The sequence below is a fragment of the Oncorhynchus nerka genome, linkage group LG12, assembly GCF_034236695.1.
Source record: "Oncorhynchus nerka isolate Pitt River linkage group LG12, Oner_Uvic_2.0, whole genome shotgun sequence".
Lineage (NCBI taxonomy): Eukaryota > Metazoa > Chordata > Actinopteri > Salmoniformes > Salmonidae > Oncorhynchus > Oncorhynchus nerka.
This window is the reverse complement of record NC_088407.1, coordinates 68,714,058-68,737,775: the sequence shown is the minus strand read 5'-3', so window position 1 is coordinate 68,737,775 and position 23,718 is coordinate 68,714,058. Positions and strand designations below refer to the sequence as shown.

The 23,718-nt window shown below is 42.6% G+C and overlaps 1 protein-coding gene across 1 annotated transcript in view; it reads left to right on the top strand.

Moving 5' to 3' along the window:
• Positions 1-23,718, top strand: part of LOC115138651 (cysteine-rich motor neuron 1 protein-like) — a 196,529-nt gene that overhangs the window by 90,785 nt on the left and 82,026 nt on the right. The window contains exons 4-5 of the mRNA XM_029675742.2: positions 1,255-1,375; positions 1,501-1,622. Coding sequence (XP_029531602.2) covers positions 1,255-1,375; positions 1,501-1,622 — 243 coding nt within the window. The remainder of the gene's footprint in view (positions 1-1,254; positions 1,376-1,500; positions 1,623-23,718) is intronic.

The window sequence follows — 23,718 nt, the reverse complement described above, 5'->3', positions numbered from 1 at the left end:
TAGCTACAAATAACAATCTCTAGCAACTATTTGTGACATGGCAATATTGTTTTCTGATTCTGATACTTAGCTCATTGTAGTAATAATAATAATAATAAATATTATTATTATTATATTCCATTTTCTGAACGCATTTCCCAAGCACAATGCCCAAATTGTAGGCTACATATGAATGTGTTTACACTCCTGAATGGCAGCTGCATCCTTCCGACAGTGGTTTATCACCTCGAGTTGTGGTGTAATGAAGGCCCTAGCCCACAGAAGGAGTGGTTGCCAGGATAGGAATGTGCTGGTGCCGTGATCTCCCTGTGCACATAAACAGACAGCATGACATATCACGTTGCAGTTAAAATACTGACACGTCTGTTTTCTTAACACACACTACTCCCAATGTGCTCTTCTACAAGATGTTTCATGGTTGACTCTGTGTTATGCCCTCCCTACAGGTATGCTATCTTAATTTGATCACTCTGTTATCACAGAAAATGTTTCTGCATTGCAGGACATGTAAATTGTAGTCTATTTGAGGTTTAAAAAGGCTTTTAAAGTTTGTAATTTCCACTTAAAAATGTCAGACTTGATTTGCCCTTCCGAATAATGTATCAACCCCTACAAAAATGTCCATTAATAATTCACATTTCCTGTTGCTGCAAGATTGTTTTCCTGCTGTGAGAAACTGTTCAAATTAACATACTTAATGCAGCTCTGATGACTCTCTCTGTGTTGTGTCCTACCTAGCGTTTAGTGTGGACTACAGCACTAATGGTTGTCTCTGTGTTTTACCCTACTGTACCTAGTGTTTAGTGTGGACTGCAGCTCTGATGATTATCTCTGTGTTGTGCCCTACCTAGTGTTTAGTGAGGACTGCAGCACTAATGGTTGTCTCTGTGTTTTACCCTACTGTACCTAGTGTTTAGTGTGGACTGCAGCTCTGATGATTCTCTCTGTGTTGTGCCCTACCTAGTGTTTAGTGTGGACTGCAGCACTAATGGTTGTCTCTGTGTTTTACCCTACTATACCTAGTGTTTAGTGTGGACTGCAGCTCTGATGATTCTCTCTGTGTTGTGCCCTACCTAGTGTTTAGTGTGGACTGCAGCACTAATGGTTGTCTCTGTGTTTTACCCTACTGTACCTAGTGTTTAGTGTGGACTGCAGCACTAATGGTTGTCTCTGTGTTTTACCCTACTGTACCTAGTGTTTAGTGTGGACTGCAGCACTAATGGTTGTCTCTGTGTTTTACCCTACTGTACCTAGTGTTTAGTGTGGACTGCAGCACAGTGGAGTGCCCTCTTGTCCAGCAGGTTCAGTGTCCACCTGACAGTTATGAGACCCAGGTGCGTCTCACCGCGGACGGCTGCTGCACCCTCCCCACCAGGTGTGCCTCGAACTTCCTCTGAATGCAACAATCAATGCACTTTCTTTGGCTGTTATATAAAGTAGTCAGGTATGAGGGTGTATCCATCTGATGTTTACTAACTCTACAAATCCCCCTCTCTCTAGGTGTGAGTGTTTGCCTGGTCTGTGCAGTTTCCCGCAATGCACCGTGGAGAGCTCCCGCCAGGTGGTCTCCCGCGGCGATGGTACCCCCGGGCGATGCTGTGATGTGTACGAGTGTATCAACGGTGAGCTTGGCCCTTCTCTCTCCCTCTGCCTGGCGCTGAACTGCACAGCACCAGTCTCACTGTGTCTGAGCTGTTATGCAGGGTGATGGTAAAGCCCTGTTTTCCTGCTTTCTTCTCTGGATCCTTTTGAAAGAATATTGTGCCAGGCCAGCTAACGGGGGAGGTTTGGAGATAAGCACTAAGACGAGAAAATATTTACACTGAATATATTTACACTCGGTGGGCGTGTTTGATAAATACAACCGCATACCTTGCTGGATGTTAGGTGGAACCCGCTATGTGAAAATCCTTCTAACAACAGGATAGCATATTGACTGTTGAAGAGGGTTGTGTTGGTGGCATGTACTCGGTGAGAGGATGGCAAATGTCAAATATCTTTTGATTTGTTTAACACTTTTTTGGTTACTACATGATTCCATATGAGTTATTTCATAGTTTAGATGTCTTCACTATTATTCTACAATGTAGAAAATAGTAAAAAATAAAGAAAAACTCTTGAATGAGTTGATGTGTCCAAACTTTTGACTGGTACTGTATACTAATTAGAGCTTAAACAGACGGGTTTATTGGTGTTAAAATAGTGTCATGCAGCCTGTCATTTTTGCGTTTATACTTTTTCATAAGGACAACGACAAGTTGAATGTCGGACGACAATGTTCATGATGTCACTGCGACAACTGTATACAGACATGTCGATAGACGTAGCATAAACCAGCCTTTAGTCTTGACCTCTTAGGTTGTTTAGTTCACTACCGTACTCACTCTGTTTAGCAGAAGGCCTCACATGTGAATCCTTAAAGAGATGGGCGGGGCTAAGGCTTAGTAGAATGCTGAATTGGTATAAGCAAAGATGAGCTCTCCAGTAGGTGTACCAAAACATTCAGGGACATTTTCTGAAAAGTGTGGTTACAAGTTTATCAACTTTCAAAGCAGAATTACTCTCCCAATTTTCCTCAACTGTAGTGTAAGATATACCAATTTTTACTCTTATCCAATGTAAAAAAAAAAAACACAATTTCAAATTTTGCTACATAAGACTGAATCGAGCCGGCCAGTCACAAATTAGCGAGAGAGTAGGAGAGAGGAAGTTGAATGGGCAGAAGATTATTTTCATATTAAAGCCAATTCTCAAGGATTTACCGAGCCCACATTATGAGCGGTGGTGAACTTTCAAGTGTGAGCTAGCCATTAAAATAATAATTTCAAGACCTTGCATTTAAAATAAAGAAATCTCCAGTATATTTACTCTGAGAGGAGGTCTAAGAGAGCCATGGCATACTGTATGTTGCAAATGATGTGGGGAAAAGCAAATCTAGCGAGGAGGAGATTTTTCTGTTGGTTGACGTTGGGGCGACAGGGGAGAGGGTGTGACAGGCAGTGCGGCGCTTCCCTTCCCCTCTTAGCCCTATTAGCTAGAACAAACATCTGTTGGCGATGTAGAGCCAGGGGTCTGTGTCATCCCTACATCCTGCTGTGAAATTGCCTTTTGTATATTTACTGATTTCAGAACAAAGAGACATGCGTTCAGAGATCGACCCTCAGAACATCAAAGCACCAAACAGAAATATACACTGAAATATACACTGATTGAACAGCTGGCTCTATGGTGGCTTTATCTGTCTGCCTGAAGGGAAAGAGGGAGCTGGAACTAATATTCTCCAGCCGAAGGGGGTGGAGGGTGGAAAGGAAACGGGGAGAGAAGATGAACTCATCCCAAAGGGTGGAAACTGAACTGGGGATCAATAGAACAGCTGCTGTTGAGTCAGGTCACCCCTGTAACACACACACACACACACACACACACACACACACACATACACACACACACACACACACAACACTACAGCTCTGTTGTAATACTACCTAAACTCTTCAAGGTTTGCTGTGACTCCCAGTAATTAAGATAAAACAAATGAATGCCAAACACACAAAGACACCATGGTAAACCCTCACTCTCAAGACATGCACAACCACTGTTTAGTGAAAGAGCTACAGATACTGAGGTATTTCTACACTATTACTGGCGTGTGTGTGTGTGTGTGTGTGTGTGTGTGTGTGTGTGTGTGTGTGTGTGTATGTGTGTGTGTGAACAGAGTATTTTTCATAGTGACTGTTGTTCCCATGATTGTAAATGAAATGGCATGTGGTGTTAGTGTTATAAACTGGGAAAGTTATTATTCTAAACACTCACTCAGCAGGCTACAGGTCTTACCAAGGAAGTTGATAAAGACCAGACTTTTTACCGTTTTTTTTTATTGCTTAAGCACGATTTTCAAAACACTACACACAATTAGCACAACCACACACCCAATTAGCAAAACACTACAGATCCTTTGCAAAATTAAACACTCTTGTAAAAACTATACACTTCTTTATAAAAACCACACTATGTTACCATATGAAACACACACGTTTCACATTACTATACTCTGTTTGCACGAGTTACACTCTGCTGTGATAAACCTAAAACACTTTTAGCACTTCTACTTCCCTATGATTAGAGTAGGCTACTATCAACAAAGTACAAATATAATGTAAATTGACCAAACACTACACAAGACCAATGTTGCAGACTGAAGAAACTAATTTGTTTCTCAACACGCCCAAAATGTTGACATGGAGATTCATAATACTGTAACCAAACGTCACTTTACGTATTGTAAGTTACAGTTTTTCTCAGTCGCTTTGGTGCATTTTTCACATCATCCCTAACATGTGCAAAATAATAAGTGCATTTCTCAGAACAATTTGTACAAATTGCAATATACAATAGATATGTTTCTAAAGCTAGTCAGTCACTAAAAATCCTTAGTACATCTCTCAAAAGTAAATATTCATGCCAATGATCATGTCAGTGTCATCAGAATGATGAGTCATTGAGTCATTGTTCACGAACAAGGTCGTCAAAATGTTTAGGCATGTTGTCAATGTAACTGTGTACTTTGACAGTATTACCTGATGTAAACTTAGGCTACAGTTTGGATGACAGCTACTGTATTGAAAATGCACAAGGCTGCACTTCTATGGCATATATCAATTCTAACAGTGCTATTTACTTATTACTGTATGTGGGTTATTGATTGAAAGAGACTGGACAACCCAAGAGGCACAAAGGAAAAAAAAACTAAATTAGAAAGAAACACCGGAAACCACCCCTAAGGCACAACTTTGCCCGCAGCACTGTTGTGCTGTCTCTACACATCCAGACGTTCCTGTCTGCCGACCCACATATTCTCATCCACATCACCCCGGATATTTTCCCTTCCAATGCAACGTGGAAAGAATATTTTGGAATGCCTTATCCATCCTCTGCAGGCGTCTACTGTGATGTCCTCACATGCTGCATCCATTGCAGCCAGCAGGGTCATCTGTGTGTGTGGCTGACGATCGTACACCTTCCATCTCCATGCTGAAAATAACTCCTCAATTTGCTTAAGGAATGGTGAATAAGGTGGGAGGAATTTTATGAGCATCCTCGGGTGGGTCACAAACCATTGCCTTATGTTTGATCGATGGAAACTCACATTATCACAAATGACCGCATACTTTGGCAAATCCTCTCTAAACAGACCCCTCTCATCATCAGGGATCAGGGATGAGAGCCCTGTAGAGAGTCTCTAAAAAGTTGAGTAGATGCTGGGTGTTGTATGGCCCTATAAGGGGGATATATGTTAGGACACCATGCTCCGAAATAGCAGCACACATGGTGATATTTCCTCCCCGTTGGCCTGGCAAATCCACAGTAGCTCTGTGACCAATGATATTCCGACCCCGCCTCCTGCATGTGGGAGGGTTAACTTGATTCCAACTCCATTATACGCTATATCCCAGAACACACAGTTGAATTTGTTTTGGTAAGGAAGAGTGACATAACATGTACATATATTGTATGTTCGTTCCACAGCAATGGAAATGTGTGCAGTTTATGCTTACTGTACTATGTATCTCTATAAAATGTTGCTGTAAAGTAGTTATATAGATATATGTTTTACCTGTACATACTGGTACCGTAGCTCCTTAACTCTGTCCTCATTCCTTTGGAATGGTACACGGTACAGCTGTTTCATACTCATCTGGTTTCTATGCAGCACCCTGTTGATGGTTGAGATGCTAACCGTATGGATGTTTTCAAAGACATCGTTGTCTTCTATAATGGTCCTTTGTATTTCCCTGAGTCTCATGGCATTGTTTGCTCGGACCATGGTGCAAATAGCCTCCTCCTGTTGAGGTGTGAAACGGCGTCCTCTGCCACCGGTTTGAGGTAATCTTGCAGTCCTATGTGGGGAAAAATACAGTGATGCATCGCACACTTTCACAAAAACTATGCGAACATACATTTTACTGTAAAACATACAGGTGGGTGCATGTAAGGTGCAGTATGTATCTGTATAGAGTATATTTCTGTATGCTGTGAAATACAAGTGGACTACTGTAATATGAAGCATTGTAGGAAGTATACAGTATACTGCTTATATACAGTAGCAGTACACTGTACATTGGTGGACATACCTGTTCTCTCTTCAAAACGTTTGAACTATTGAAGACACGGTTGATCTCCCAATATTCGACTGCACCCTTCGACCCGCCTCAGCCATTGTAAGGCCATGATTGACAACATGGTCTACAATAGTGGCCCTTATGTCATCAGATATGCGCCTAAATCAAATCAAATCAAATGTATTTATATAGCCCTTCGTACATCAGCTGATATCTCAAAGTGCTGTACAGAAACCCAGCCTAAAACCCCAAACAGCAAGCAATGCAGGTGTAGAAGCACGGTGGCTAGGAAAAACTCCCTAGAAAGGCCAAAACCTAGGAAGAAACCTAGAGAGGAACCAGGCTATGAGGGGTGGCCAGTCCTCTTCTGGCAGTGCCAGGTGGAGATTACTGTATAAACCTAGAGAGGAACCAGGCTATGAGGGGTGGCCAGTCCTCTTCTGGCTGTGCCAGGTGGAGATTATAAACCTAGAGAGGAACCAGGCTGTGAGGGGTGGCCAGTCCTCTTCTGGCTGTGCCGGGTGGAGCCTATGTCCTCTTCTGCCTCTTCCTCTGTTTTGCCTTCCACCATGCATCCTTGCTCCTCTTCTTCCTCCTCCTCTTGGCTGTTGACCCTGTTAATTTCCTGGTCCATCCATTATTGGAAGATTGCAACTCTGTGTTTTTGGTCTGTCTATGTATGCTTGCCAATTGATTCTTCATGAGATGCACTTTTGAGAAATTTAGACAACTGGTTGATTGTTGGTTGAACTAACACTTTACATTCCTTCATGAGTGAGGGTCAATTTCACCTGCACGATTCATCAGTTCACGTTTTTGTACAAAAGGTCTAATAGAAATGTGTAAAACTATGCTTGACAGTTTATGACAAATAGTTCAACAATTTTGCATGTAATGGCTTATGCAAGGAACTAATGCCTAGATGTTTTGAGGGGTAAGACTATTCAACAGAGAACCATCTACTACATTTTGATCAACATGACATGAGCAATTGATAATGTGGAAGAAAGCTGACACTTGTACATTATCAATTGCAATTTGCTCAAAAGGAATAAGAAATTGCTTTATTGATGTGCACAAGTGACTAGATGATTTGGAATTTGTACAAGTAGTTTCAAGAATTGCACTTTTGATCTAAGAAATGCACCAAAGCGACTGAGAAAAACTGTAAAAAAACCAACAACAAAAAAAGAACTAGACATTGTCTCTTCGCCTAGCTGGATCTGGCCAGAGAATTTCATCAACATCGCAGGCAATGTTGTCATTAGCAAGACACCTCAGGAAGAAACGTCTTGAATGACGAATCCATCCTTGCATTGCTGCTACCTCCATCTGGTCACAGGCCTCCTCCATGGCTTGGATGAGGAGTACCTCAGGCTGGAGACGGAGATCATATACCTTCCACCGCCATGCCGAGAAAACCTCTTCTATAGGGTTGAGGAATGGAGAGTATGGTGGAAGATATAGGACGGTGAAATGTGGATGTTGCTGAAACCAGTTCTGAACCAGAGCAGAGCGGTGGAAAGACACATTGTCCCAGACAACAATGTATTGCATATGATCGATTTGATTTGCTGCTGTTATGTTGTGCAATTGGTCCAAGAATGTAAGTATGAGTGCTGTGTTGTAAGGGCCCATATGGGCATGGCGGTGGAGGACCCCATTCTGTGTAATGGCTGCACAGAGTGTTATATTACCCCCACGTTTCCCTGGGACATTGACTATAGCCCTGTGGCCAATGATGTTTCTTCCCCTCCTTCGTGTTCTCGTCAGGTTGAACCCAGCCTCATCTACGTAAATGAACTCATGCTGGATCTCCTCTCCATCCATTCGTAAAACTCTCTGAAAAACAGTGTCAGGCAAAATTATGTAGTTCAGTGTAGATCTAGTATACATATTACAGTACAGTAAAAGATTATGAGACATTTACATTACATTTACATTTAAGTCATTTAGCAGACGCTCTTATCCAGAGCGACTTACAAATTGGTGCGTTCACCTTAAGACATCCAGTGGAACAGCCACTTTACAATAGTGCATCTAAATCTTTTAAGGGGGGTGAGAAGGATTACTTTAACCTATCCTAGGTATTCCTGAAAGAGGTGGGGTTTCAGGTGTCTCCGGAAGGTGGTGATTGACTCCGCTGTCCTGGCGTCGTGAGGGAGTTTGTTCCACCATTGGGGGGCCAGAGCAGCGAACAGTTTTGACTGGGCTGCGCGGGAACTGTACTTCCTCAGTGGTAGGGAGGCGAGCAGGCCAGAGGTGGATGAACGCAGTGCCCTTGTTTGGGTGTAGGGCCTGATCAGAGCCTGGAGGTACTGAGGTGCCGTTCCCCTCACAGCTCCGTAGGCAAGCACCATGGTCTTGTAGCGGATGCGAGCTTCAACTGGAAGCCAGTGGAGAGAGCGGAGGAGCGGGGTGACGTGAGAGAACTTGGGAAGGTTGAACACCAGACGGGCTGCGGCGTTCTGGATGAGACAGTATGCAAGATCACACTGCTAAAGTGAATACATACCTCTGCATAATCAAGTCGTTTCACCCTTTCGGAATTGCGCTCGAAAGGCACTCGATAAATTTGCTTCATTTGAAAATGTTTTTTATTAGGATGCGTGGCAGTGTTGATGTTGAGACCTGATGGATATCGTTGAAAATGGCGTGGTTATTGACAATGTTAGCTTGGAGCTGCTTGAGTGTTAAGGCATTGTTGGCCAAAACCATGTTTACTATCTCCCGCTCTTGCTGTTCTGTGAACATAGGAGGCCTTCCCCCTTGTCGTCCCTGAACCTCAATTCTGTGTAGAAAAACAGTATACAATAGTACAGTAATTTCACAAGAAAAGGTAACAGAAGTGCTGATAGTGCATAGAATACAGTACTGTAAGCAGTTACTGAAACCGTGCAGATGTTTTTGATATGATGATATTTTTACAATACCTATTTTCCAGTCAAAATGTTCTCATCACACTTGCCACTGTATATCGGCTTAGATTTGGCTGTACTCACAGTCCAGCCTCCCTCAGCGTCAGGCCGTGGTTGACAACGTGGTCAACCAGTGTTGCGCGGATCTCATTTGTCAGATTCGGTCCTCTTTGAGCACCTTCTTGTCTTCCTCTTCCTCCCCTTCCTCCTCCTCCTCGTCCTCCTCGTTCTCCTCGTTCTCTCCTCCTCCTCCTCCTCCTCCTCCTCGTCGTCCTCCTCCTCCTCCTTGTCTTATTCTTTCTCTGACTCTTTCCATTGTGCTTGAAGACCGATGAACTCACCTGCTGCTTTTTATAGTGCTTATACACCTGATTGGTGTGTCTACAATTAAGCAAACGAGTGTTTGCACACCTGATGACTGTGTTGAACCAATTGGTTGGAGGGTGTGGTAATTTGACAGTCAGTGCTTTGGTATTACAAGGACGTGACTTCATGATAGATGTTTGTGTGTAATGTATGTTAAGTGTGTTTAGTGTTTTGAAAATCACTGTGTGTAGAGTTTTGCAACAAGTGTGAGGTTGACAATGTGCTTATAGTTGTGCAAATATGGGCTGATGTTTTACTTCTTGAGTGTATGGTTTTGCTAATAGTGTACTACTTTTAATTTTAGTGTTTAAGCAATCCAAAAAAACTGTAATAAATATGGAATTAGTGTAGTTTGGGGAAGAATCTATCAATTGTTGAATAGAATCTAGTCATAGAGCTTACTACAGATGTATGATCTAAATTTGATCCACGTGATCCAGGAGAACATTCCTGCAATGCAGGAAATGTAAAACTTGTAGTGCTTTTGAGGTTTAAAAAGGCTCCTGAAATGTACAATTTCCACTTTAACATTTCAGTCTTACATTTTCCCTTAAGAAAAATGTATCAACCCCTACAAAAATATCCATTCATTATAATCCACATACTAATTTTAATTTCCTGTTGCTGCAGGGTTCTTTTCCTATTGTAGCAAACGGGCTCAAATTAAGATCCTACATCTGTACACTAGACTTATGCTGCATTTAGTGGAGCCAGATGTTTTATAGATGTGCCTGTTGTGTCTTTATTTTTAGCCACTTGTTTATCCGTCTGTGGTGCGCTCTACTGTCTCTCCGAGCGTCATGCTCGCAAAGGAGAAGTAAAAACTGCTAATCTCTGCTGGCATTTATGGCAGGTATACTTAAAGTTGGCATTTCTATTGAATGTGTGTGGCATTTGGATCGAGTGTGTAAAGTGCTACTATTGCAAGTGGACATGCCGGTCTGTCCTTTATTCAATGGTAGCAGAAGGCCACTCATGCTTGAAGGAGGCAGTTGAGAGGAGCCTTCTGATAGGAATACAAGGAGACTCACATATTTGAGCAATCTTGTTGACTCACAAATGTGTACAAATGAACAAGTATGTTAGTTTGGTTTCATGTACTTGGAGATGACATACAGTATCTGCCAATTTATGCCCTGCAACAAATATAGTAAGAAGCAGGTTGATGCTATCCCAGGCAGGCTGTTGCTATCTAACAGAATCTAGACAGCCATCTCTTTTCTGAAGAATGATCCGACCACATTGATGTTGTTAGCAGTTGATGTTATTCTTTAATAACACAGACCCCAAAGCAAATCAGGGGGAGGAAAATAGGTTCATTTAAAGAGGATAAATCATAGATGGTATGCAGAGAGTTAGATGGTAGATGGTCGTTCCTTCTCTGTCCTCAGTGATTCTTTCTCAGTGATTCTCCCCTGAACAAAGGGACAGGAGGTAGTTTATAACCCAGCCCTAGCTTGTGGTTGTCCAATTAGAATTCCTTGAAATAAAACTGTGCCAATAGTCAAATTACAAGTATCTTATTTCAGACTCAATATATAGACAAAATCCTCCAAAATGTCTCTGCATTAATCCCCTATTACAGAAAAAACACTATTTCCATTGATCGATAGTACTCTATTGACTTTTAGTCCTCTTGAACTTTAATCCTGCATTGACCTCTCGTCCTCTGTCTCTGCATTGTGTATTTATCTTCTAAATATTCTTATACTCCCCCCTAAACCATTTAAAAAATACATATACTTCAAATGTATTTTAAGAAACAAATAGAAAACATGAAAAAAATAGACAGTATAAAAAACATTAGCAGTAAGCATAAAATCATTCACATTAAACACCTTGCCTTTCTATAAAACACAAAGGACATATTGTACTTGCTGTTATAATAAGAAATAGATTTCAAACAAAGTTATAAAAAATAAATATTAACAGGTGTAATGTTGATGTCCCTTACGATTCCTACCACATCCTGTATTAGGAGGAAACTCACACAAAAAAAAGAATTGTCTACAAGACAATAATATTCAATTGTCCTGTTGGCAAGGTAATCATTCACCAAGTCCTTTAAAAGTGATCAGCTCTTCCACACTGGTACCAGTCCCACATAAATAACTATTAGAAATTATGTTCTGACGGTCTTTTTTTATTTTTATTTTACAAGGCAAGTCAGTTAAGAACAAATTCTTATTTTCAATGACGGCCTAGGAACAGTGGGTTAACTGCCTGTTCAGGGGCAGAACGACAGATTTGTACCTTGTTAGCTCAGGGATTTGAACTTGCAACCTTCCGGTTACTAGTCCAACGCTCTAACCACTAGGCTACCCTGCCGCCCTACTGGTCTGCCGGTAGTGAGGAATTTTTCTTCCGTTCCACTGGTTGCACTTCACCGGAGATCTTGTATCGTTTCATGTACAGTCCTTGAATCGAAGGATATTGCTTCAGCTTCAGAATGTAGATTATCATAACCTGTAACGAAGGAAACAAATAAGTGAAAGTAACATTTTTATTTTATTTATTTATTTCACCTTTATTTAACCAGGTAGGCGAGTTGAGAACAAGTTCTCATTTACAATTGCGACCTGGCCAAGATAAAGCAAAGCAGTTCGACACATACAACAACACAGAGTTACACATGGAGTAAAACAAACATACAGTCAATAATACAGTAGAAAAATAAGTCTATATACAATGTGAGCAAATGAGGTGAGATAAGGGAGGTAAAGGCAAAAAAAAGAAGGCCATGGTGGCGAAGTAAATACAATATAGCAAGTAAAACACTGGAATGGTAGATTTGCAGTGGAAGAATGTGCAAAGTAGAAATAAAAATAATGGGGTGCAAAGGAGATAAATAAATAAATAAAATAAATACAGTAGGGAAAGAGGTAGTTGTTTGGGCTAAATTATAGGTGGGCTATGTACAGGTGCAGTAATCTGTGAGCTGCTCTGACAGTTGGTGCTTAAAGCTAGTGAGGGAGATAAGTGTTTCCAGTTTCAAAGATTTTTGTAGTTCGTTCCAGTTATTGGCAGCAGAGAACTGGAAGGAGAGGAGGCTAAAGAAAGAATTGGTTTTGGGGGTGACCAGAGAGATATACCTGCCGGAGCGCGTGCTACAGGTGGGTGATGCTATGGCTACCAGCGAGCTGAGATAAGGGGGGACTTTACCTAGCAGGGTCTTGTAGATGACATGGAGCCAGTGGGTTTGGCGATGAGTATGAAGCGAGGGCCAGCCAACGAGAGCGTACAGGTCGCAATGGTGGGTAGTATATGGGGCTTTGGTGACAAAACTAATTGCACTGTGATAGACTGCATCCAATTTGCTGAGTGGGGTATTGGAGGCTATTTTGTAAATGACATCGCCGAAGTCGAGGATTGGTAGGATGGTCAGTTTTACAAGGGTATGTTTGGCAGCATGACTGAAGGATGCTTTGTTGTGAAATAGGAAGCCAATTCTAGATTTAACTTGGATTGGAGATGTTTGATGTGGGCCTGGAAGGAGAGTTTACAGTCTAACCAGACACCTAGGTATTTGTGGTTGTCCACGTATTCTAAGTCAGAGCCGTCCAGACAGGCGGGCAGGTGCAGGCAGCGATCGGTTGAAGAGCATGCATTTAGTTTTACTTGTATTTAAGAGCAATTGGAGGCCACGGAAGGATAGTTGTATGGCATTGAAGCTTGCCTGGAGGGTTGTTAACACAGTGTCCAAAGAAAGGCCAGAAGTATACAGAATGGTGTCGTCTGCGTAGAGGTGGATCAGAGACTCACCAGCAGCAAGAGCGACATCATTGATGTATACAGAGAAGAGAGTCAGTCCAAGAATTGAACCCTGTGGCACCCCCATAGAGACTGCCAGAGGTCCGGACAGCAGACCCTCCAATTTGACACACTCTATCAGAGAAGTAGTTGGTGAACCAGGCGAGGCAATCATTTGAGAAACCAAGGCTGTCGAGTCTGCCGATGAGGATGTGGTGATTGAAAGAGTCGAAAGCCTTGGCCAGATCAATGAATACGGCTACACAGTAATGTTTCTTATCGATGGCGGTTAAGATATAGTTTAGGACCTTGAGCGTGGCTGAGGTGCACCCATGACCAGCTCTGGAACCAGATTGCATAGCAGAGAAGGTATGGTGAGATTCGAAATGGTCGGTAATATGTTTGTTGACTTGGCTTTCGAAGACCTTAGAAAGGCAGGGTAGGATAGATATAGGTCTGTAGCAGTTTGGGTCAAGAGTGTCCTGGTTTCAATAGAAATTGATATTTCACATAGATTTCCCTAAGTAAGCATGTCCCGATTTTACGGAAAGAGTTGGATATTTCACCTAGATATCCCTAATATGATGACTGCGATATACAACATAGAAGCTTATCAGGTTCTGATCATCTTACTATGCTTCTTCACCCGAGATTGGCCCCTGATTGCTAACCGATCAGTTATTTATTCTACAGGCCCCGTCTTGTCATCAAAATGGACAACCTTGCAATGAGTGACATGTATCCATCGTGATTTTCCCTGGACTTTTACTGCTGACCTCGTTATGAGCAAAACTTGATAAGGACCTTCCCATCTTGGTCCTAATGTCTCTGTTACATATTTTTTTACCATCACACTCTGTCCTGGTACTACGTCATGTTCCCCCTCAGGACTTATTCCCCACGTCTCTTTTACTTGTCTTTCTGCTTCCCCTACTGCATTAGAGTTGTATGCAATAGCATTGTGTCACTCATAAAGTGAACGTCTGCTTTTCTCAAATCTAACGTGCCTGTCACTTTCACATTACATTTACATTTAAGTCATTTAGCAGACGCTCTTATCCAGAGCGACTTACAAATTGGTGCTTTCTTTATGACATCCAGTGGAACAGCCACTTTACAATAGTGCATCTAAGTCTTTTAAGGGGGGGTGAGAAGGATTACTTTATCCTATCCTAGGTATTCCTTAAAGAGGTGGGGTTTCAGGTGTCTCCGGAAGGTGGTGATTGACTCCGCTGTCCTGGCGTCGTGAGGGAGTTTGTTCCACCATTGGGGGGCCAGAGCAGCGAACAGTTTTGACTGGGCTGAGCGGGAACTGTACTTCCTCAGTGGTATGGAGGCGAGCAGGCCAGAGGTGGATGAACGCAGTGCCCTTGTTTGGGTGTAGGGCCTGATCAGAGCCTGGAGGTACTGAGGTGTCGTTCCCCTCACAGCTCCGTAGGCAAGCACCATGGTCTTGTAGCGGATGCGAGCTTCATTGTCCATTGTAGCTGCCCAGACTGCCTCCCTCACACCCCCCTCCACAATGCTTGAACCATCTGTGTATAAGATAAACTCAGGGTTCTTTTCCAACAGATGACTCTTCGTAAACCCATCAGAGAGCTGATCCAAAACCAAAGCAGAACAGTAATGTTGAAGTAATGTGGTATCTGGAGGAAGCATCAGAGTAGCTGGATTACATAGTGTGCCATGTTGTATGATGATGTTAGGAGCCTCCAACACAGTTGACCATTTGTTCCAATGAGTAGCTGTGACCTGTGCAGCTCGATTCATTGTCAAAAGAGTATGAACAGCATGTGGACACTTGATGGTAAGATGTTGGTTGAGAACAAGCGATGCCACCATCGACACAGCGACGTAAGTAGCCTGCATAGCTCTGAGACAGGGACCCCATCCCAATATCACATCAATCCAACTTCTTTGAATAGTAGCCTACAGGTTTCTGACAATCACCATGGTCTTGTGTCAGCACTGAGGTCATGTAGCCATCTTTCTCAGCCACAAAGAGGGTGAACGGTCCGGAATGCCCAAAGCTGGTACTGATGACAAAGCTAGTTTGAGCTTGCCAAAAACCTATTTCTATTCTTCCGTGAAGGTTACATTCTTTTGAATCAGGGTCTCCCTTGAGGAGGTCGTTAAGGGGTTGTGCAATTTCGGCGAAGGAGTCCACCCAGCATCTGTTGTAGTTGCACAAGCCCATGAAGGAGCGAAGTTCTTTAATAGTAGTAGGCTCTTTGGCAGCTTGTATGACAGCCATGCGACTTTGTGTCATCTCTCTTTTTCCCTGTGAGACCAGTTGACCAAGGTAGATAACCTGTGATTGTATGAGTTGGGCCTTCTTAGGGCTAGCTTTATGGCCTTTTTGCATGCAAGTGGTCTAACAGTGATTTTAGATCCTCAGCATGTGTTTTTCATATTCTGAGGCCAACAATATATCAATGCCTGATGGTAAATCAAATAACTATTATGAAGGCCCATAGGAGTACTAGTCCACTAATACTGTTGACCATCCACAGAAAAAGCACATTTATTTTTAAAATTTTTAATTTAACTAGGCATGTCAGTCTATGGATCTGTTGTGGCGGTATGTGAATTGGAGTGTGTCCAGGGTCTGGGATGACATGTCATGACCAGCCTTTCAAAACACTTCATAATTACAGATGAGTGTGCTACAGGGCGAGAGTCATTTATGCAGGTTACCTTGGAGTTCTTGGGAACAGGGACAATGGTGGTCAACTTGGAACATGTTGGGATAACAGACTGGGACAAGAAGAGATTGAAACACTTGCCAGCTGGTCTGCATATGCTTTGTGATCGTGCCCTAGTATTCCATCTTGTGAGTGTTAACCTATTTAAAAGTTTTACTCACATCGGCCACGGAGAGTGAGATCACACAGTCATCTGGAACAACAGGGGCTTTCATGCAAGACTCAGTGTTGTATTCCTCGAAGCGAGCATAAAAGGCAGTTAGCTCTTTTGGGTGTTCTGAATCACTGGGCATCTCACGTCACTGATCTAACCAGAGTTTGTTTAAGGTACCGGTATTAAAGTAGTAATCTCTCAAATAGCGGACTGCCGGCTGCCTCTGTTGAACATTCCAAGTCTCCTTCATAGCTTGATGTGTGGTAATCTGACCATGGCTGTAAGAGAGAACACATTGTTCTGTCTGGCTTTCTCCATGTCATCCCAGAGCAGGCAGAACAACCCGGCCCTATACACAGCTAGGGATTATCCCTGGGCTAATTGCTTAAGGTCTGGTACACACACTGCTATGGATGGGTGAAGCCTGGGGCTGACACAGCAAAGATATTACTCAAAAAGGGAAAAGGAGCCTCTGAAAACCCGAAAGCATGAGCTCAAGACGTTTAAGGTGGTTTCCTGTCTCTCTCTCAGACCATGTGTTGAGTAGATTACATAAACTGTCAATCACCTGCCTCACCATGGCAACCAACCATTCATCATGTTTCAACCAGCAATCTGCCCTCTTCTCTTCTCTTCTCTCTCAGCCCTCAAATGGGCAGCCTGAATAAACTTGAACTGACCTAAGCATGAAAGATCTGAAAGTCAAACATTTGTGTTCTGCTTTCATCAGAAAGAATCATGTCTGATCCATAGAGATAGATAAATAAGTACTCATATAGTCTGTCAGTCACTGTGTGCATGTGTGTTATACATCTGATATATGTTTATGCAAAGTCTCATGGGAAAATGGAGAGACATTATAAGAATATTTCGAAGATAAATACACAACGCAGAGACAGAGGACGAAAAAGTCAATAGAGTACTAATGATCAATGGAAATTGTGTTTTTTCTGTAATAAGGGAGTAATGCAGAGACATGGGAGAAATGTGTCTTTATATTGAGTCTGAAATAGGATACTTGTTATTTGGCCATTGGCACAGTTTTATTGCAAGGAATTCTAATTGGTCAACCACAAGCTAGGGCTGGGTTATAAACTACATCCTGTCCGTTCGTTCAGGGGAGATTCACTGAGAGAGAATCACTGATGACAGGGAAGGAACGACCATCTACCATCTACCTCTCAGCATACCATCTATGAGTTATCCTCTTTGAATGAACCTATTTTCCTCCCCCTGATTTGCTTTGGGGTCTGTGTTATTAAAGAATAACATCAACTGCTAACATTTGGTGCCGTGACCAGAATGATTTGGTCTCAAGAACAACAGAAAAAAACTCAACTGTGTGTTGATCCAGAAGAAAGAGAGAAGGCTGAGCGCAACCCACTTTGGGAGAGTCAACTCTAAATCTCCCGATTGATGGCAGAAGTGCTGTGTGAGTCTAGACCAATATAATTTTAAAAGAACCAAATCAGGTTAAAATTGGCTCAAACATATGGAGGACCCTTTGTTCCTTCAATCCACCCTCCGGCTGAGTTGCGCAAGGATGATCAGGTTTCAAGCATCAGGTCAGCACTGCCTGGCTTTGAGTCAACAGATACTGACAGCGGTGACGAACGATGTCTTAGGCCAACCAGAACACAGGCTATGAAAGGTAGTAAAGAGAAACCTCCGGTGACAATAATCACACATTAATCAGCATCTCCAAAACAGTTGTATGAATGGTCAAAAATGTTGAAACATCCCCTAGAAGTGGGTATGAAAACTTTGGACCATTTGAAGCGTTATAAGAAACTCTACAATCTACACCCTTATGATGGGTTACAGTTATTAGCCTTTGTTAGAAAAACCGTGAACATGGTATACTTGAAGAAAAGGTTTATAGAGCTGTGGGTGAGCAAGATGTGGTCAATGGATGGAGAGCCATGCATATTTTCCTTAAGGTTCTGACCAATGCAACCACCAATTGGGGAGAGATAACCAAATGTATTCATAACCCGAAATAACCATTTTCTGAATTTGAAGAATGGTTTAGAGCAGAGGTGGTTAGACACTGTGGGTTGGTTACCTGACATGGAAGATGAGATACACTCAATTCCTCCAAAAATGGGGCAGTCACTCATCAGCTGATGCAATCCATACATGATGATTTGTGAAAAACTTTTGTTTCCACAACTAATGACTGGGGGAGACAAAACTACGGTGACATTAGACAGACTGTCACGACTGGACAGGGACATCAATCAACATAATAAACTGTCTGTTATCAGAGTTGTGCAGGTTCCGAGTGAAACCAACAACATTATTCGTTCAGCAGAAGAGAAACCTGGTGTATGTTATTATTGTGAGATTTCTGGTCACTGGCAACGAGGATGTCAGAAGAGAAAACGTGTCCTTATGAGGAATGGCCAAGAGAAGCAGGGTCCGTCTAAGGGAAAATGGAATCAGACCAACGGCCCCAAAAACACAATGTTCATGCAGAAATGTAAGAAGCTCTCTCCGGTTCAGCAGCAGAGTTTACGTCCCATCTCAGCTGGTGTACATATGAAATTGGATGGACTATATGTGAACATGATGGTTAACAACTTTGCAGTAGATTTTTTTTCGTAGATACGGGTGCTGAAGTCACTGTATTGCCCATATCTTATGCAAAACATATACAGTGGGGCAAAAAAGTATTTAGTCAGCCATCAATTGTGCAAGTTCTCCCACTTAAAAAGATGAGAGAGGCCTGTAATTTTCATCATAGGTACACTTCAACTACAAAAATCCAGGACTGACTTAGCAGTGTGGTGCCAGGACAACAACATCTCCCTCAACGTAAATTAGACCTAGGAGCTGATCGTGGATTACAGGAGAAAGACGAGAGAGCACACCCCCATCCACATTGATGAGGCTGCAGTGGAGCAGGTCAAAAGTGTCAAGGTCCTTGGCGTCCACGTCACTAAGGACTTAACATGGTCCACACCCACCCGCACAGTTGTGAAGAGGGCACAACAGCGCTTCTTCCCCCTCAGGAGGCTCCTCAAAAAGTTAATTTCCAAAATACATGCATATACTGTAGGTTCCACTTTCAGAGGTACATCTTTTAAAGTTAGGAGAGATGCCCGTTTTCATTCTATGGAGTCTCAAAGGAGTGTAATAAAATTTGTACAAACATTTGTAATTAGATTCTTTCATTTTTACATTAGTAGAGGTGCAGTATACCCTGTCGCAAACCTCCGCCCATAACTCATCACTGATAGTCAGACCAAGGTCTTTTTCCCAGATTATTTTCAAAGGAGTGAAGGAGGAGCATCCTTTCTCAGAAAGGAGTCTATAGATATAAGATATTTTGCCTTTAATGGATTGTGCTGTGACAAGAAGGGTTTCAACTTCATTCAACTGATTTCTAAACCTCCTCTTGGAAGTAAATGAGGAAATGACATGTCTAATTTGAAGATATTTAAAAAACAAAATGGGATCTTGGCACATTGAATTAACTGCAGAGCTCTTGAAATGATTTCAGTGTAGTGGTTTTCTGATGAAATAGGTCTGAAAAGGTCCTGATTCCTAGAGTATGCCAAAGATTAAAGTTGGCATCCCTCAGGGCTTTTGGCAAGTCTGGGTTGCCTACTATGGGTGAGTGAGAACATATTTGGGAGGAAATGCCCTGGTATTTCTTACAGTCCCTCCACGCTAGTAGGATGCTGTAAATCACAAAGGTTTTAGCTATGTTGCCCACTTCACTAAAGTTATTAATTAATATAATTGAGCTTAGTGGCAATGAACCACATGATTGGGCTTCTATCTGAATCCACGTTGACTCTTATCTGTTTGTGATCAATTTTAGCATGTTGCGGATTTGGGCAGACCAGTAGTACAATTGAAGGGAGGGAAGGGCAAGACCACCCTTAGATTCAGGTTTCGATAGAGTGGAGAACTTGATCCTAGGTTTTTTATTGCCCCATATAAATTTGGTGATGCTTTGGTTAGTTGTTTTGAAAAAGGAAACTGGGAGATAGCATGGGAGCATCTGAAATAAATAGTTCAGTCTAGGGAGGATGTTCATACGGATGACATTAATTCTTCCTACTAAGCTAATTGGGAGGGAGATCCAGGTTTGGAGATCGTTCTTGATTCGATCCAGGAGTTGAAGATAGTTTTCCTCGAAAAGGCTATTCAGATCTGGTGTTATGAAGATCCCAAGGTATTGAAACCCCTGTGTCTTCCATTGGAATGGACATAGTGTCTTCATGGAGCTGTTGAGTGTAAGATTGAGAGGGCAGACAGTGGATTTGTTCAAATGCATCTTATAACCTGAAAACTTGCCATACTGAGCAATTGTGTCTAAAATGGGAGGGATTTCTCAGGGTTGGATATGTAGAGAAAGACATCATCCGCGTAAAGCGAAATCTTGTGCTGGAGGCCACCTGCAGAAACACCCGTAATACTTGGATTGCTCCTTATCAACTCTGCCAGCGGCTCCGCCACCAACAAGAAGAGCAGGCGGGACAGCGAGCACCCTTGTCTTGTGCCCGGTCCAAAAGGGAATCTGTGTCAGAATTCAGTCCGTTAGTAGTCACCATGGCATTTGGATGAGAGCATAGTGATTTGATCCATTTAATAAAGTTTGGGCCCATATTGAACTTTTCTAAGACTGAGAACAGAAAGCTCCACTCCATTCTGTCGAACGCCTTCTAAGCATCCAGTGAAGCCAGCAGGACAGGGGTCTTCTGTGGGTTTACTTGATCAATAATATCAAAAAGACGGCGAATGTTATCAGAAGAGTATCTGTCTCTAATAAATCCAGTTTGGTCTGCTTTTATTATTTTGGGAAGAAGAGTGTTTAGTCTTTTGGCGAGCAATTTGGTAATTATTTTGAAGTCGAAATCCAACAAGCTTATGGGCCGGAAGGACGAGCAGGATAGAGGGTCCTGGTCTTTTTTGAGCAACAGTATAATGCGAGTTGTGTGCATTGAGTCTGGGAGAACTCAGTTTTTGCAAAAAATCATCCAGCATTGGCATGAAAATAGGGCTAAGCTGGGGCCAAAAAGCTTTGTAGAACTCTGGGGAACTCATCTGGGCCTGGGGACTTGTTAGGTGGCATGGAGGTAATTGCCTCCAGGATCTCCTCAGGAGTGAAGGGGGAGTTGAGATCTTCTTGGTCGGTATCTGATAGTTTAGGTAGCGAGATTCCCTCTAGGAAGGAGTGGAGTTCTGCCTCTGTGTGTTTTCTCTCAGAGGTATATAGTTTGCAGTAAAAATCATGAAAAGTTTAATTGATCTTTTTTGGGTCATATGTGACCTCATCCTCTGCTGTTCGGATAGCCATGATTGTACGCTCTGACTGCTCTTTTTTAAATTGGTAAGCAAGCAATCTACTCGGCCTATTGCTATACTCATGGTATTTCTGTTTAGTAAAGAAAACCTTTCAGTTTGGCTTTGGCTGCTTTAAGTTGACTCCAGGAGGTGCTGTCTGGGGATTGTTTATGTACTCTTTCACAGCACTCTAGCTCCCTCTCAAGATCTAGCCTGTGTGCTTCCATTGCTTTTTTCTTAGGGGAAGCATATGCAATTAGATGACCTCTTAGTGTGGCTTTGGCAGCGTCCCACATTGTGGCCGGAGAAACAGGAGAATATTTGTTGTCTTGTGTGTAGTTGTCTATCCATGTAGTTAGCAATGCATGCAATGCTTCGTTTGATAACATGAAGGTGTTAAATTTCCAGCTCTTTGACCTCAGGATGTTTTTGCAGAGGTCAAAGCAGAGGTGGACAAAGTTGTGATCTGAAAGTGCTATGGGTCCGATTGTACACGTGGCTGAATTTATGAAACTCTTTGGGATAAAAATGTAATCTATACGGGAGTAGGTGTTATGGACATTAGAATAGTATATATAGTCCATAGATGAGCTATTAATCTCTCTCCAGATATCTATCAGTCCCATCTCTTTAGTAAGAGAGTACAACATCTTTGCAGATCTAGGATTGGTGATGGGGACTTGAGATGATTTGTCTAGAGTTGGGTTAAGGGTACAATTAAAATCTCCGGCCACATCGCCAAAGGAAACACAATGCTCATAGAACAGGGTTATCATTTTTTACATGAAAGCAGGAGTATCTGTGTTAGGGGTGTATATGTTTAAGATAGTAATTGGTTGTCCATACAGTGACCCTGTTATAAAAATAAATCTCCACTCCGGATCAGATATGTTTTTGTCAATTATGAATGCAACATTCAATTGGATAAGTATGGCTGTACCTCAACTGTTTGATTTGAAAGATGAGAAATACACCTGTCCCACCCAAGCTCTGCGGAGTTTGGCATGTTCGGCATCACAGAGGTGTGTCTCTTGTAATAGTGCAATGTCTGCTTTTTCCTTTTTTAGAGCACATAGTATCTTTTTCCGTTTTATTGCATGACCTAGACCATGGCAGTTCCATGTGAATAGATTTAAGGTGCTAGTCATCGTCATCGAACGGTAATCGAACTTTAGTGCAAGTCATCTCTGGGTAAAGGTGGATAATAGTTACAACTGCGTTCACATAAAAGGAAAATAAATGGTATACATAAAATAATCATCTCTGAACACCCCAGCCGGGTACCCAAACAACTCGACATATCCCGTTGGATCTATTACCCCCCCACTCAGTCTCAATTCTGTGTTTCCGAAACCTCCCCCCCCCCCCCCAAAAACGGGAACAGTTAGCAACGCACAACGTCTCCCCCTCCCCACCAAAGAAATGCCTCATCCTCTCCTCTCCGCCCCGCATTAAGTGACAACGTAGCCCCAGTCCAGACCACATTAAAAGAGAGAGAAAATAAAATCAATAGCCCAGCCTACATATACCTCCCCCAAGGGACATACGGAACCACAAGTAATAATAGCAACGGGGGAAAAAAAGGGAAATAAAAGTAGGCTGAAACGTTAGTAGGCCTAGGTCAGGCTATGTTGAGCCTATCCCTCTCAGCTAAAGGAAAATAAATATAGCTTGGACGGCTATAATGACATTTAGTGGGGCGGGTGGATCTTTGGATGTCGGCTATATATTGTCTTACCTCCTTTAGTAATAACAGTAGTCGTATTGAGTCATTGGTCCATTTCTCATTCACCAGGATTGTCTATCAAAAAACGTTTTGCCTCTTCGGGAGTTTTGAAGTGTCGCAGGGCTCCTTGGTGAAGAATCCTGAGCTCGTTTGGGTATTTGAATCCCCTAAAGATGCCTCGGTCAATGGAGTATTTCTTCACCTCGTCAAACTCTCGGTGCTTTCGGCGTATTCCAGCTGACAGGTCCTGGTGTAAAGTGAGTTTGGCGTTTCCCACTGTAATGGTGTTGATTTTTGCCGCCTGTAGGACTCGTTCCTTGTTGGTGAATCTCAGGAAACGTATGGTGATTGGGCGCGGTGATTGTCTGGCTGCTGGTGGGGGCCTCAGTGCTCGGTGAGCTCTCTCGAGTTCTATGGGCCTGTCGGTGGACAGGTGGAGCCACTCGGAAGTTTGTCTTGCAGGTAGCGTATCAGTGGCATGTTTCCCTCTTCTTTTTCACCCAGATTTAATAGAACACAATTATTCCTTCACCCCCTGTTTTCCAGGTCCTCTGTTTTCTCTTCCAGGAGATGGATAGCTTCCGCCCCTCTGCCTCGTCCAGGCGCCCCGCGTTTATGGTTATCTTGTTTTTGATGTCAGGCAAAGCATTTTCCAGGATTGTCATCTTGCCCCCTATCGCAC